The following is a 16,095-nucleotide window of genomic DNA, read 5'->3' on the forward strand; positions in this document are numbered from 1 at the left end:
ACAAGGAGTTGAACCCAGATGCAGTTTATTGCACAAATCAGAAGAGAAAAACCCACAGATTAAATCAGGGTACAAGGTAACACAGATAACTGATGATCAACTAGTAAATATCTCATGAAACTAGAATTCTAGGAAGACCTGAACACACTAGAAGCGGGTCCAAATATGACATATTATGTTGCCATCTATTTCATTTTGTATATGGGAGGGGATGATACAAATAAATTATGCAAGATAACAATAGGCACAACACCGGCACAAACGAAGCACAAACGATTGAGCTTATTTTGGGCGAATTTAGAGCATGGAGGGGGGGGGGCAATATATATTATTTTAATATCTAAAAAACCGAGCAGCACAAACGATTGAGACTATTTTGCCGACGTTTTGCGTTGGTTGGGTGGGGGGCCTTGATGACGTACGATTTGGTGGACAATTATTGGCTCATCCCGAAGGGCTATGATTGGCTATTCTCATCTTGAAGGGCTGTAATTGGCTATTCTGCATCCTGAAGGGTTGTGATTGGCAATTCTCATCCTGGAGGGCTGTGATTGGTGAAGCGGTGAATTTGAAAACATTCCGTTTTCGCAAATAAGTTACCAGAGCGGGGCTAGTTGTCTACTAATAAAGTATTATTTAAGATATTCGGAATTTATCATTTGTATTAAAAAGTTCTAAATGAACCGTGTTTAACTGTAAACCTTAACAGTCGGTCTTTCTGGGTTAATCGGGAAGACACGATGGACGTTAACTCTTATTTTCAGTAAGTAGCATGTGACAGACACTATGTTTCTATATGTCAGATCGCCTTCAGTTGTTTGTTTTATCTGATTTCCTGCAATACCGAAACGTTTATTTGGATTATATAATTGTTTGATGGCATCATTATGTTGTCTTGACTAGGGTTTGTTGTTTTGTCAAAATCTCTAAACCAAGGCCAAAATGGCTGTAACTTTTAAACTACATCCACAGACTCCGTACAGTTCTCCAGACTGTCCTGACTATGTCATTCCACTGCTTTTTCCTTTAGCGGATCCCATAGACTTCCGTTGACGGAATGTACAAACAGCCCAAGACTATTCAGACCTGTTGTCTTTCTAAACTCATTCCCCCCACTAAAGTGTTTATAAGGTGTTTATGCAATGTAAAGATTCACCATATGCTTTGCACCTTAAGACACTATGACAGTTATATTAATCACGGTTCAAGTGTATTCATGCTTTTAGCTGCACATTTCCTAACTGTCTCTAATGATCACGACAGGGCCTTTGAGTCAAGTGTGAGTGGTTATGTTGGAGATGACCCCTTAGATCCTTGGGACAAGTAAGTCTTTAATTAATCTTTTTATCAATGGCTTGTCTTTATTCTAGTTATTTAATTCGATCACCTTTTCTGCGTGTTACAAATGTGTTTTGTGCTGTGGCAGGTTTGTACAGTTTCTCGAGTGCAAGCTGTCCCCAGAGGAGAGGAAGGACATGTATGTAGTGCTGGACCGCCTCATTCAAACCTTCATTCAAGACGAGCGATACCATAATGACCTGCGATACGTCACTCACTGCATCAAATGTGTAAGTTCACCCTTGCACAGTCACTGTTCTGAAGTCAGTGTCTTACTCTTTGAGACTGAATGATTAGTTTGGCCAATGAACACATTTTGGAAATGTACTCGCACTCATGTTGTTGCAAACCTACTGTAATATATGTTAATACTATATTTAAGGATAGTTTGGGCAAAATCACAGCTGTTTTCCATACAATGACAGCCTATAGTGTCTTTTCAAGCTCCAAAAAGGACAAATAAATAAACACCATGCAAGTTAAGATTACATATGACTCGTGCTCTATATTCCAAGTTAGGGTTGCAACTAGGGATACACCGATGTTTAAAATAACCATTTAGTCATACCCATTTATTCATTTTTTTGTTATTTAATCCCCCTTTTGTGCCAGTAAAACAAAGAAATCTTCATTCTAAAAAAGAAATGAGCTGCTTCTAAGTCTTTCAGCCCTGCATCACGCTATCTTTGAATGAGCACAAATTCAATCATACAACTGTATGAAACAACGTTTGATATAACCTTCTTTCAAATAACAAAGACTCTTTTTGTGAAAAATAACTTTTTCAAGAGCCTTTTTAGCCTGCTATACAACAGAATTTTTCACTAGATCACAGACCTGTCTGTGGAAGTGTTTAACTGTCTGTTAAACACTTCCACACCACTGACATTTTCTTGTGCTTATTTGAAAACAAACCACAGATGCCCACTGCATCTGTTGCCCTCTTGCCACATGACAGAGTCTGGTATTATAGTACCACCTGTTGGATCTACTCTGAAACTGCAGCTAGGTAGGCAACTGTTGTCCAAGTCCACCGCAAATAATCAAGATATTTAAATGGATGAACATCGGCCACTGCCATTGGTGAAAGACATCGTATTTGCCGATAGGCTGATGTCAGTCAAGGCGAATTTCGGCTGATACCGATGTTTGGCCGATACATCGGTGCATCCCTAGTTGCAATGGTATGAGATTTTCACGGTACGATAACCGTCTCAGAAAATATGACGGTTTCACAGTATTACACAATTATTATAATTTTTTTGGTTGAACAAATGCTTTATTATAATTGAAACATATACTGTATGTGCGCGACTGCTCCTGTCTGTACCTTTAACTTGGTGATTCTCAACTGGTTCTGCTTCAGGACGGATTTTACATTAGAAATCAAGTGGCGACCCATCATAGTAAAAACATAACCTGTATTTAATGTATCCTGGGTCGCATTTCCTTTTATGTTGCATAGTTTTGTTCATGGTTTTCCAATACAAGGACATGTGTCAAGTGACATTATTACCGACAGGAAGTTTTTTCTCCCCTTTTAAAAATGGAAGAGCATATTTACTTATGAGCCTATTATTATCCCATTTGTTTCCTCATTTCAAACAGAACATACATATTACACAGGAGGAAAGACCATGACCATGGTTAGGTCAGTGTAGCTAGTCTTAAATAATAGTAATAAGAATAATAAATTAATGTATTTATGAAAAATAAATACTAGCTTAAACGCACCTTGAAATGTCTCACTAGAATTGAAATTGGTCACATCAGTTTTGAGGTCTGCACTCCACAATCGAGGAAAGCCCGGTTGTTGCACGCACGTGTCAGAGAAATGATCGCGAGCTCGTTGCACGTGAGAAAGTGCGGATGAGAAGCTTTGAACTGATTGCGAAGATGAGAAGAACATGAGAAGCTTTTGACTAATGTCAGTCCCAAATTCAAGTTGTATTTCCACTGTAGCTCTCAAGAGCTGCATAGTCTTTTTTTGTGAAATACACAATGACTTAGAACTTTCCTTTTTGTATGAACTTGCACACTTTAACCACTTTCTCCAGGCGAGTTTCTACAGCGATCCGATTGAGGTGTACAGTCATCTGCACTTCCAGGGCATTGGAACACAAGCTGCAGTACTGTATGTGGAATGGGCCCATCAGTTTGAGAAGAAAGGGCTGCTTGCACAGGCTGAGACAGTTTACCAGAGAGCTCTAGAGAACAAGGCTCAACCACAAGACAGTGTGCTTCAACAGTACAAGTGAGTGAAAGCAAAACCACTCTGAGGATAGCTCATAGGTATTCATTGAGCTAAGATGAGCATCACTGTTATTTGAGTTTAGATATCTGTATAAACCCCTAACCTTAACGATTAAACCACACAATTTGTGCTACAGACATGAGTTACTCAAATTGTGTGGCTAAAAAATTCCATAGATTTACAATGATGGATGGACTCAAGTCATATATGGGAGTTTCTTCAACTTTGGCCACTTTTAGGAAGTCCTCTAGATTTCTAGAATTTTTTTGAAAGCCATGAAGTATCATTTTCAGCACATCTCAAATTCTGTATTTTGTTGTTTAACCCGGCAGGCCCCCAAATGTTTTTTGGTCGAAATAATAAATACAGTCTTGAACAACACAAATAAGTAATGTTTTAAAGCTCAGACGCTCTACTTTCTAATGCATGCAGGCAATAAATTTACATTTTACATTTATGCATTTGGCAGACACTTTTATCCAAAGTGACTTACAGTGCAATTATTACAGGGACAATCCCCCCGGAGCAACCTGGAGTTAAGTGTCTTACTCAAGGGCACAATGGTGGTGGCCGTGGGGTTAGAACCTGTGACCTTCTGATTAACAGCCCTGTGCTTTAGCCACTACGCCACCACCACTGGTCACACCAACAGTGCACTGTACATTTTATTATATATATATATACATATTTAACACAAAACACATCATATAGTCATGTGTCATATCTTATTGGAAAGCTCTTAAAGAGTAGAATATAACCAGCCTATTTGTTTTACTCTCAGACAGAAATATAGTGAGTACTAGAGAAGTATATGTCATTGACATTGACAATTATGTTGGTGTTGCTTAAATGCCACATTTTCATGTGAAAATAAATGGAAAATATAATATCATTACTTGGAGGTGATTATCTTTCAAACGAGTCCACACACAAGATAATCAGATGTATAGATCATTAGATAAGCTAGGATTAATAGCAATGGTTATGTGGCACTTGTGTGTGTGAACCTGTGTGTTAATTCCGGGAACATGGAGGAGCATAAACCAGTTATGCCTCTCACTGCTACCATCAGGCAGGCGGTATCGCAGCATCAGGACCCGCATCAGCCGACTTCATGACAGCTTCTTCCCCAAGCAATCAGCCCCTTTGAACTCTTGATCTCTCATGATCAATATACAATTACATTTATGCATTTGGCAGACTTACAGTGCACTTACTACAGGGACAATCCCCCCGGAGCAACCTGGAGTTAAGTGCCTAGCAGGTGGTGGCCATGGGGATCGAACCAGCAACCTTCTGATTAACAGTTATGTGCTTTAGCCCACTACGCCACCACCACTCTATATACACTCGATATATATCAGCACTGCACTTTATATATCTCTCACTGGCTGTCATAAAAGATTTTCACCAACTGTTGCACTTGAATAATCTAATATAAAGTATAGAGCTTGTACTCAAGCAGGAAAAATCTCTCATAAATGTATTTATTTAGAGGCCCCAACAGAGAAAAAATGTGCAAAGTGCAAAATGTTTTCAGGATTCTGGTAGAGACCTGTAATCTTCTGGAATGATATTAAAAGTTAAAGACATCAAAAGAACACAGAATTTCACTCTAAAGGAAACAAAATCTTCATTCATACGTGAGGATACAGAGATTTAAAATCAAACATCCATCTAAATATTGAATTTTGTATATGTAGTCCTATTAAGCTTAAACGTTATAAAAAGCTTTATATACAACACACAAAACATACCCAAGGAACAACTATGCTATGACTTTCTCAGCTTTTTCATACCTTCTAAATACAAATACTGACTCCATTCCCTCTCATTCACTTAATTGTGATGTGTTTTCAGGCTCTTTCAGGGGAGAATATCTGCAAATACTCAGACAGCACAACCAGGTAAAGCTTGTGGTACATTGGTCCTTTTCCTGTGGCCGTTACTGAGGACAATAATGAATACAGATTACTGCCTCTTCTGACACAGATAATGTGCGGCAGCCACTTCAAAACTCACATCTTGTCAATCAGAATCTCAGACAGAGAGATGCTGTTCAACCGCAGTGCAAGGTAAAGCCACACGCTGATAATCTGTGTGTGTGTTTCACTTCACTCTTTATAAGGAGTGTAGCTTCATCTTGATTTCTAATTCATACACATCAAAGTTAAATGCAACAAACTTGTTTTGCAGGAGCCAGAAGAGAGCTCTCCTGCTCCTAGAACAGTGCGCATGTAAGTGTTTATTATCATCGCTTCATGTTCTTCAATAAGATTGTTTTGATGACTTTACTGCTGTTTCGAGTAATAGCTGTGGTTTAAACCAGTGGTTTTCAACTGGTTTTGCTTCTGGACCAGATTTTGCAACTAAGTCAAGCCATCGAGTGGTGACTCAACACGGTACTAAAATGTTTATCGTGTAAAAGCAACATCAATATCATTAAATCAAACATTTTGACTGCAAAAGTATTAACCTAATATAGGCTGAATAGGCAAAGTGACATTTTTAATGCATAAACAACACATGGCTATAATTGTTATTACAATTAGCTATTGTACAAAGAGACATGAATTAGCAGCAATATACCGTAGTGATTGGACGCATAGAAAAGGGAAGCTTCTTTCACTCCATTTAAAAGTTTGTGAGCCTATTTATTTTGCTATACCATAAGTTGATTAGTTGCATTTCAATTAGAAAGTTTTTTTTACCAGGCATTCCATGTTAAACAATGAAAATTCATTTACAAAATACAACTTATAACATGCTTAAATTTGTGATTATCGAAGCAAAGAGTGAAATAAACCATTTCAATATTTATTGTTTGAATATGAATACTATCAGCTTTCCAAAAATGATGACTGTCCCAAAGTTGTGGCCTCATTTCAAAAATGCTAATAATGTCATTTCCATTTGTGTCCTTTTGTGTATGGCTTTTATCAAATAAAATAAAAAATGATCAAAAATAATCTCCTTTTATGCATGTTCAAACATTGTTAGTAGACAAATAATATGAAAAAAATAGTAACAGTGTGAAATTTGTTAACAAGTCTTTCAACATTTTAGAAGTCTGAAGGTACCCAAAATTGAAGAAAAACCCATTTTCATTTAGGATTGTTTTTGTTTTTTCAAGCTGTCCACGACCCTATCTGAAAAGACCTTTAACCCATTTTTGGGTTGTCAACCCAATTTAAAGTAAAGAATTAAGGAAACGTTCTGGTTTACTTTTATATGATAAACAGTTTCGGGACAGTGTTGAGTCGGCACTTGATATCCAGTGTAAAATCGGAGTCCTGCAGCACCAGTTAGTGAAAATGTCATTGTTATTAAGTGTTTCCTCTGTGGTCAGAATCTCTCGATCAGAGAATAACCCGAGCCGGACTAGCAGCAGTAACGCTGTGCAGTGTGTGTCCATGTACTGTGTGGATGAGCTGAAGTGTGAGGGATCAGAGATGTCTTTTGAAGAGCTCCGAGCCAGACGCTACTTCACTAAATGTAAACAGCAGGAGGAACAGCGCAGTCTGGGTGAGAGAACAATCCCACTATACAAACTGATCACCGTTCTCTGACATACTCACTTTACATTGCTTGAGATCACAGGCGGATGGAAGGATAGACAGATGTAGACAGTGTGAGGAACATTATACTGGAAATAACTGCCTGATAATTATTTGATCTAACTGCAATTATTGTGCACTTCAAATCCAGTCACATTTTACTGTCCAAAAAGGTCATTAAAAAAATGCAAATACACACAGAATCGCAAAGGTTTCCTTCATGAGAAATGGAGGGTTTAATTGGAGAGACTTAAAATGATGTGCGAGAGAAGAATTTGGGCATAATTAAATCTCATTTTAGACAATACATTATAACCCTTTCCCCGCCAAACACAGAATTTTCCGTGTTTTATGAAAAAACGCTTCCCCGTCAAACACGGAATTTTCCGGGTTTCCGTGTTTTAGGTGTTATACGGTAAGGAAGACCCCTCCGCATGTTTTGAAAGAGTACGCAACTCTTTGATCAAAGAAACAGACTGCGATCGTCTCAAACATGAAGTGGAGTATTGAGAAGCTCAAAATATCAGACATAAACATGCCTTTTTATCAGCTTTTTGTCTGAAATGTTGTTTTTGACAAAACCTACCTCTGTTCAAGTCGCAATAAAAAAAGAACAAATGAAGATAAAATAAAATCGTTTTTTTTGCCTAAAAGCAGAGGCCCAGATCTTTATTGTGATATATAGCATCTTCATATATTCATGGAAGAAAATATTCTGCGGGCCATTAAAGTTTAGCGAAAATCGTCAAAAACCCTGGTGGTGGCTGGCAACTTTTTTTTAAAAACGCTGGCGGGAAAGAGATAATATAACAGCTATTCAGCTTGGCTGGTTTGTAAAATGTAAAATGGATTTAGACTAATGTTGAACAAAAAGAGACATAATTGAACTATTTGGAAATATTTTAATATTCAAAATATTATTTTTCGCGTCATTTTACCCCTGGATATGGAAAAATATTTTGTTTACGTTTTTAAAGCCTTAAAAGGGAATTTTTTTTTTTTTTATATGATTCCAATTTAAATATGAAATAATACTTCTATAGGTGAATTTGTATGTGGATTATGACAACTTGTATGACCAATGCATTTCAAACACTCATGCCAAGAGGGAAGAACAGTGAGCATTATTTATTTGGCCTTGGTTTAAGACAGTGTAAAAAAGGTCGATTGGTGTAGATGAAGCAAACAGAACGGTAATATATTACTTTAGTATAACACAAATCTAATAATCAGAATAATACTGATAATTCAGCATTATATTATAATAATAATCCTATAAAAGTAGCTTTGCACAGTAAAAACATTTAAAGGTAAATAATGCTTTTAATTAAGCTACTTTGTATCATTGTGTGTGAAATATAAAGAGCAAATCAATGAATATGTTTGAATTTTAATCTCTCTTGTGTTTATTAATTCAAAATGAATTATTAGATTTTTATTTAATGTCTTTCAAATATTGAATCTTGCTACAATGGATTAAATGATGGATCCTCTGATAAAACAAACCAAAACACTTTTGAGCCATTTTAGAGCAAATACATAATCACTGAAATATATATTGTCAATAGGCTGAAAAATATCGAGATATAATTTAAGACATATCGCCCAGCCCTACCGATAACTAAGGTGGTGGAAAAGTATACATTTTGGCAAAATATTTTTTTATTATTCTTATTGTTCACGAGATGTGAAGTTACAGACAGGACACATTTTCATATATTCATGTTTTTTTTATGCCCTCACTTTAATACTTGATTTACCTAATCAAAATAACCATATTTGAATTGAACCGAAGATAAAAATGAAAAGAAAAGAATGAGGTTTTGCCCCAAGTGAAGGAGTTCAAGTACCTCGGGGTCTTGTTCACGAGTGAGGGGACAATGGAGCGGGAGGTTGGCCGGAGAGTCGGGGCAGCAGGGGCAGTATTGCACTCGCTCTATCGCACCGTTGTCACGAAAAGAGAGCTGAGCCGAAAGGCAAAGCTCTCGATCTACCGGTCAATTTTTGTTCCTACCCTCACCTATGGTCATGAAGGTTGGGTCATGACCGAAAGAACTAGGTCGCGAGTACAAGCGGCCGAAATGGGATTCCTCAGAAGGGTGGCGGGCTTCTCCCTTAGAGATAGGGTGAGGAGCTCAGTCATCCGTGAGGAGCTCGGAGTAGAGCCGCTGCTCCTTTGCATTGAAAGGAGTCAGTTGAGGTGGTTTGGGCATCTGGTAAGGATGCCCCTGGCCGCCTCCCTAGGGAGGTGTTTCAGGCACGTCCAGCTGGGAGGAGGCCTCGGGGAAGACCCAGGACTAGGTGGAGAGATTACATCTCCACACTGGCCTGGGAACGCTCGGGGTCAGCCCAGTCAGAGCTGGTTAATGTGGCTCGGGATAGGGAAGTTTGGGGCCCCCTGCTGGAGCAGCTGCCCCCGCGACCCGACTTCGGATAAGTGGTTGAAGATGGATGGATGGATGAAGATAAAAATATGAATCAATTTTGTCAATCAGTGTTTCTTTTTATTTCACCTCCAGAGCCCACTGTTATACTGTAGTACCAAGTATTCTAATTGTAGAATCCTCCACAGAGGAGCGGAAAAGCTCCATGTAGGAATTAAAAATAAAATCTGCATCCATATCGGCACAGATTTTTGCAGAAAACCAATAGGTCCAAAAATCAACTGTTGGTACAGATTAATCAGTGAAACCGATATATCAGTCTACCTCCTATTTCATATATACACTGATGAGCCAAAACATTATGACCACTCACAGGTGAAGTGAATAATGTTGATCAGCTCCTAACAAGGTCACATGTAAAAGTCTGGGTAGATTAGATGGTAAGCAAACAATCAGTTCTCATAGTCAGCGTGTTGAATGCAGGAGAAATGGGCAGGAGTAAAGACCTGAGCGACTTTGATCAGGACTAAATTGTTATGGCCAGATGACGGTCAGAACATCTGTGAAACAACAAGGCTTGTGGGGTGCTCCCGGTCAGCAGTGGCGATTACCCTAGTAGCGATTACCGGGTACTTACCGACAGTGGTCCGAGAAGGGACAAACTACAAACCGGCCACAGGGTGTTGGGCACCCAAAATCATTGATGGGTGAGGGCAATGAAGGCTATCCTGTCTGGTCTGAACCGACAGAAGTCTACTGTGGCACTTCACAGAAAATGTTAATGATGGTTACGGGAGGAATGTGTCACAACACACAGTGCATCACACCATGCTACATAGCCGCAGACCGGTCAGAGAACCCATTACCACTGTCCACCATCGAAAGTGCCTACAGTGGACGAGCAAAGTGTAGTGGAACCTGGTCGCCTGGTCTGAGTCCCACATTCTTTTACATCATGTAGATGGATGTGTACATATGCTTGTTAACCTGGGGAAGTGTTGGCACCAGGATGCACTGTGGGAAGACAACAAGCCGGTGGAGAGAGTGTGATGCTCTCGGCAATGTTCTGCTGCGAAACTCTGGGTCCGTTCATTGCCATTCATGTGGACGTCAATTTGACCTAAACATCGTTGCAGACCAAGTACACTCCTTCATGGCATTGGTATTTCCTGATGGCAGTGGCCAGGGGTGCCAGAAATATGCACACTTCTGGCGAATGGATTAATCGTAGTATAGCATGAGAATTGACTGAAAAAGACTGACTACTAGCTGCTTTGAGTCATTGCTTTCGTATTCTTGATAGAAAATAATGATAAAAATGATGTCTCACTCAAGCCATAAAAAGATTAGGCTTCAGCAAACTTTAGACAAAACAAGTGATGGGTGCACAAGAAACATGCTTCATTAAGCTTTGATACCTAAACAAACAATTTATTTTGATTCAATGCTTCTAAGGATACATCACATTGGTCAATACATGTGATTAGAGGTCGACCGATATTGTTTTTTTCAGGCCGATGCCGATCTTTTGAAATCCGGGTCGGCCGATGGCCGATTAATGCTGCCGATTTATTTTGGTCAATATGTGCTTTTTTTTTTACCTCTTATTTGAACCTTTTATTTGAAAGATAAAATGTAACACAAATAATTACTTAAGATAGACAACATTTCTCAACAAATACATTTATTGAACACTTGACCAATCTGCACTTGTACGCTTAAAATTAAAAATGTATAATGTAAAAACATATTGTATAAATAATGTATAACAAATATATTAAATAAACAAAGCAGGTGTTACTGAACTGCTCCGAGACACGAAGGTTGAGATCCAAATGCAGCTTTAATTAAGGGGCAATCCAGACACGTTATCCAATATTCAGAGCATCCAAGAGAAGCACAGGCATAACTAGGGATGGTATTGTTAAGGTTTTAATGGTATTACTATCTTACCGATACTGCTTATCGATCCGGTACTTCAACGGTATTCTTAACGGTTCTTTTTGTTATATATATATATATATATATTACACAAAGATAAACGTTATATAGGCAGAGTGATTTAATTTCAGGAAGGTCTACTAACATTACTGTTCAGGTGTGGTCTAAAAGAAATCTAATAAAGTAATCAATTTATATTTATTAGTCAATAAAATAACACTGCATAGTTTATCATAGATAGATTAATGCTTCTTAATGCAGAAGTTATTCATTCAAGAGCTGTAATTGATTTTCTCTTTGCCTTTTGTTGTTTGATTCGCAGTAATGGCTCAATCGTCACATGTTTAATAGACCGCTTCCCCTTTAAGACCGAGTTCAGATCTAATAGGCTCCTGATGCAGCATATTTTCTCCCAACTATTTCCATAACTACGTCCATTTAAGACATATACTGTGTTTAAGTGAATCTCCAAGCCGGTCGTTTTGACATATTTTTGTGTATATTTGATCGTTTAGACGCGCACATGAAACCCAAAATAGCCAATACTTTGCTTGTCTCGTTGTGGTCCATATCGGAGCGCCACGCCTTGGGAACGGTATCTCTTGCGCTCTTTTTATTATTAAACGCGTCCCGCAATTTAGCAACAGTAGCTAGACTGCATTTTACAACAATCACCGATCGTGCTGATTCTGAAATAAGTTTGAGTTTTAGGGAGAAATGTCAGTGCACCGCTGTGAAGGGAAGGAAGTTGTGCTAGACAGAATGCGGCTTATGTATAAATATTCTTTTTATAATCTTTGGAAGGTGAAATCTAAAATAAAATCAGACTAATAATCACAGATCTAAACGAGGCTATGTTTGAATATTTAGTTCTGTCACTCATTAAGCAGGGCTCGTTTTGTGCTCGCTGTAGAACCGCGTGAGAGATCTCTCTCTCTCTCTCTCTCTCTGACTGCTGAACAGCTAAATTGCATCACAGACAAATGGTTTCATATTATTATACATAGAAATGGTTGGCTGAAATAAAATAACTTTCTCTTTATAGCAATAAAGAATGTATTTTCTTAATTTCTCAAGTACCGACAGCAGAACCGATAACATCCGAGCTTACCAAAGCCAGTCTTCACTAGCCTACAGCGCGTTGGTATCTTTTTATTACTTATTTCTCTGCATTGAGTGACAACCTTCTCAAATATAAGACACACAAACAGAACAAATAAAAGTCTCAGATTCACTGTCTGTAATTGCAAAATTCTTGCTTACTTATTGTGACATGATAGCAACCCTTCTGCTGTGATAATGCAACTTCAACTACGCTATCAATATCCAAAGTAGCCAAACGTCATGTCGCGTTTTTTCTCGAAGTTGGCAGTAACATATCAAAAGTTTTTAATTAAATCTAAAGAAGTTATACCAATTTAACCCTTACTGTTTTCTCCAAGGAATTTAGCTCCTTCCTTAGGCACTGGATGAGGTCTGCTCACTCTGCTGGAAAATGACTCTAGGGGCAGCGTGCGTCGAACACGTGTTCCACAACAACACTAGGCTGCCCACAGATGCGCCTGCCTAATAATCGGCTTGATATGCGTGGATATTGGCCGATGCCGATTATGTAAAAAATGCAAAAAATCGGCCGGCTTTTTTCATTATCAGCATCGGCCGATACATTTTCAAAAAGTCAGAATATTTGCGCATTATTATTAGGCAGGCGCATCTGTGGGCAGCCTAGTGTTGTTGTGGAACACGTGTTCGACGCAACATTTTCAAAAAGTCAGAATATTTGCGACATATCGGTTGACCTAGTGGTCAACCGATATGTCGCAAATATTCTGACTTTTTTCATTATCAGCATCGGCCGATACATTTTCCCGTTTGGACGATTTTTTTTCTTGCGGGCACTAAAAATTGCCTGCTTGCATATGAAGCGGCCGAGACATGTAAACGACCAGTCATGGTTTGTTTTCTTGTTACGTGCCATCATGTTATTACAATAATAGACCGGTGTGCAACACAGTGTCATTTAAACAGTCCGCACATCAGAGAGGCGGCAGACACATTTGAGCTCATAATGTTAAAGTGCTCACATGTTTCATTCTCCCTGTCTCTCCTCAACAGTTGCCTCCCTGTAACCTTTAATGTATATGTTGATAAACTCTATTTTGAATCTTGGAAGCTGGTCTGGTATACGGAATGTTGTTGTGATGATGTCACAACCAGTCCACTTTGCATGTGTGTCATAAAATGGGGTTTTCAGTTTGTTTGGGCAGCAAAATCTTCTCTGACTTCACTGGAGCTCGCTGTGTTAGTATTCTAATAAGCCTTGCATCATGGAAATGTGACTTGTTTTTGAAACACACCATCACATATGAGCTGTAACGACAGTTGTTTGATCAGCGGAGGAGCACCGCAGAGTTTGGGAGGAGGAAGAGGAGGTGAGGAAGATGAAGCAGCTCTTGAATGATCTGGAGAAGAATGTGACTCTACATCAGGCAGAGCAGAGGAACCCAGAGACACGCACTCTCCAGGTACAGACTTCTTCAAACACTCTGTTTGTTAGGACCGGTTTAAGTCAGAGATTGATTGGTGTGAAAGAAATGAGCCCACTCATTGGTATATTATAATACAAATAATTGGTAAATATTAATGGTAGTTTTCCCCTGCCCACACAGCCCTGCTTACATCTGCAGCAAAGTTGTTTCAGTGGCAGAGAAAGTCATTATTTTTTTATATAATATAATGAAAACAAACATTTTGATTCCCTGTAGAGTCACATGCAGGAGCTGCAGATAGCAGCACTGCACATGGCTGAAACCACAGAGTCAGTGTCAGCGCCTCATACAGGACTGCATCTCCGCAGCGAGCAATCTACAGGACACAAGGTTAAATTAGGCTGCACTCCGTCCTCCAGACTCATGTCAGAATCAAGCCACGCAGTACACGGCTCCCTGGCTCAGTGTGTGAGTGGCTCTAGAGAGAGCATGCAGGAACAGGCTGACATGGTGTCAGGGCACACGACAGGAACGCATACCATATCACATGGCAATGCCAGCACATCCCTGATGATAAACTACCACTGCTCAGTCCAGGAAAGCAGAGGAGATCAGTAAGTATCAAACACATCATATCAACTGTCCAAGTTCAACTCACTGGGTCTGTTTAAAAAAAACAAAAAAAAACTCTAGTAGCTTCATAAGCAGTTGCGTTCTAAACCACCATCTTTACGGCCATGAAATCTCATAAGTGAGTGATTTGGAGCACTATACATGAGAGGCAAGTCCGTTCAGAATTGCTCACAATTAATTTCAATCCACCGTTTTCCTGACCAACATGGGTGCTCTATGATTTCTCATAAAATGTAAAAACTACCAATACGATTGAGCGTTCCTGACAGAGAACAGCCACTTGTGCAGTGATATCAACATGACTAACCTCTGTCCATCGCTTCATGTCATCTGACCACTTCAAAAATGATCATCGTGACTGTAAAGTATCAGCACTATGGAGCCACATGCTTTTTTTCTAGACAATTAAAAACAAAAATGTATATGCTAAACATCACGTTATCGTCTAAGAACATAAGCTGCGCTAGTGAAAATACAGGCTTCCTTTAATGGAACTACTGCGTACAGGAAAAAGGTGGATACAGGTGACGTAAGAGGAACGATGCTTAGGAATTAATAAAAATCCCTAACCCAATTCTTCTGCTTTCAAACAAATTCGGCATTTAACTCATTCTGTACTGTTTGTAGTATAGCCATGAATAAGGTGTCAAATTGACCTGCTTATTGAGGAGAGGTGTGATATGTCTTTTGTAAGCGATCTAGTGTTTGATGTTTGCTTGATTGGTAAAATTTGACAACCAGTGCTCCTCTCCAGATCTAAATGCCATAGGGACATGAGATGGGCTCATTTGACTCCGATAGCAAGGAATATTATAGTATCACCCTGGCAAGAATTTTTTTTGATTCCTAAATCACTTTGTTTTTCTGAGCTGTGTCCTTCTCTGTACTTAGTGAGGTCTTTAAACCGGATGAGGCAGATGGAGATGGAAACGCAGACAGTGAGTATTCCTTTTTGTGGATATACCATCCTATAGAGCTGCTATATGTGCACTCGCTCATTCTGTCTCTCTCTCTTTCTCAGCATCATGTGGAGGTTTCAATCTCTCTCACGTTACTCCAAACACATCTATGGGTTTCCTTCACACCACACCTTCCCGTGTTCTCCCTTCCCCCACGGTCAACACACGAGAGGCTTTGGGTAAGATCAAACACACCTCATTTAAGGCTTTTAGGCCAGATGTCACTTTTTAGAGATCGTATAGTCATTCATCATAATTTGCCTGCAAACCTTTGGTATAATATTTTGATCTGTAGATAGTGTTTCATTGTATTTGCCCTTGTGTTGTGTTACTGGTGTGTTTTGTCATTTTTAATTGACTGATCTGTGTCTTTTCATGTAGGTTTGATCATGGACATGTTTCAGGCACCCACCCTCCTCCAGGAGACCATGTTCAACAGCATCATCCAGCCTGAGGACAGCTTTGAGAAGAGCTGCAGAATCACTAGTACGTCCTGGAATCATCACTGCTCTAATGATTCTTTTAGGACTTTTGAAGAAG

At 39.1% G+C, this 16,095-nt stretch overlaps 1 protein-coding gene across 1 annotated transcript in view; it reads left to right on the plus strand.

Annotated features, from left to right (window-relative positions):
• Positions 1-677: 677 nt before the first annotated feature.
• Positions 678-16,095, plus strand: part of LOC127622207 (mitotic checkpoint serine/threonine-protein kinase BUB1-like) — a 40,395-nt gene continuing 24,977 nt past the window's right edge. The window contains exons 1-13 of the mRNA XM_052096215.1: positions 678-763; positions 1,264-1,323; positions 1,427-1,568; positions 3,396-3,592; positions 5,453-5,499; positions 5,585-5,667; positions 5,789-5,829; positions 6,942-7,117; positions 13,869-13,999; positions 14,240-14,577; positions 15,488-15,534; positions 15,618-15,734; positions 15,937-16,041. Coding sequence (XP_051952175.1) covers positions 741-763; positions 1,264-1,323; positions 1,427-1,568; positions 3,396-3,592; positions 5,453-5,499; positions 5,585-5,667; positions 5,789-5,829; positions 6,942-7,117; positions 13,869-13,999; positions 14,240-14,577; positions 15,488-15,534; positions 15,618-15,734; positions 15,937-16,041 — 1,507 coding nt within the window. The 5' untranslated portion in view covers positions 678-740. The remainder of the gene's footprint in view (positions 764-1,263; positions 1,324-1,426; positions 1,569-3,395; positions 3,593-5,452; positions 5,500-5,584; positions 5,668-5,788; positions 5,830-6,941; positions 7,118-13,868; positions 14,000-14,239; positions 14,578-15,487; positions 15,535-15,617; positions 15,735-15,936; positions 16,042-16,095) is intronic.

Source organism: Xyrauchen texanus, chromosome 28, assembly GCF_025860055.1.
Source record: "Xyrauchen texanus isolate HMW12.3.18 chromosome 28, RBS_HiC_50CHRs, whole genome shotgun sequence".
In the NCBI taxonomy this organism is placed as follows: Eukaryota; Metazoa; Chordata; class Actinopteri; order Cypriniformes; family Catostomidae; genus Xyrauchen; species Xyrauchen texanus.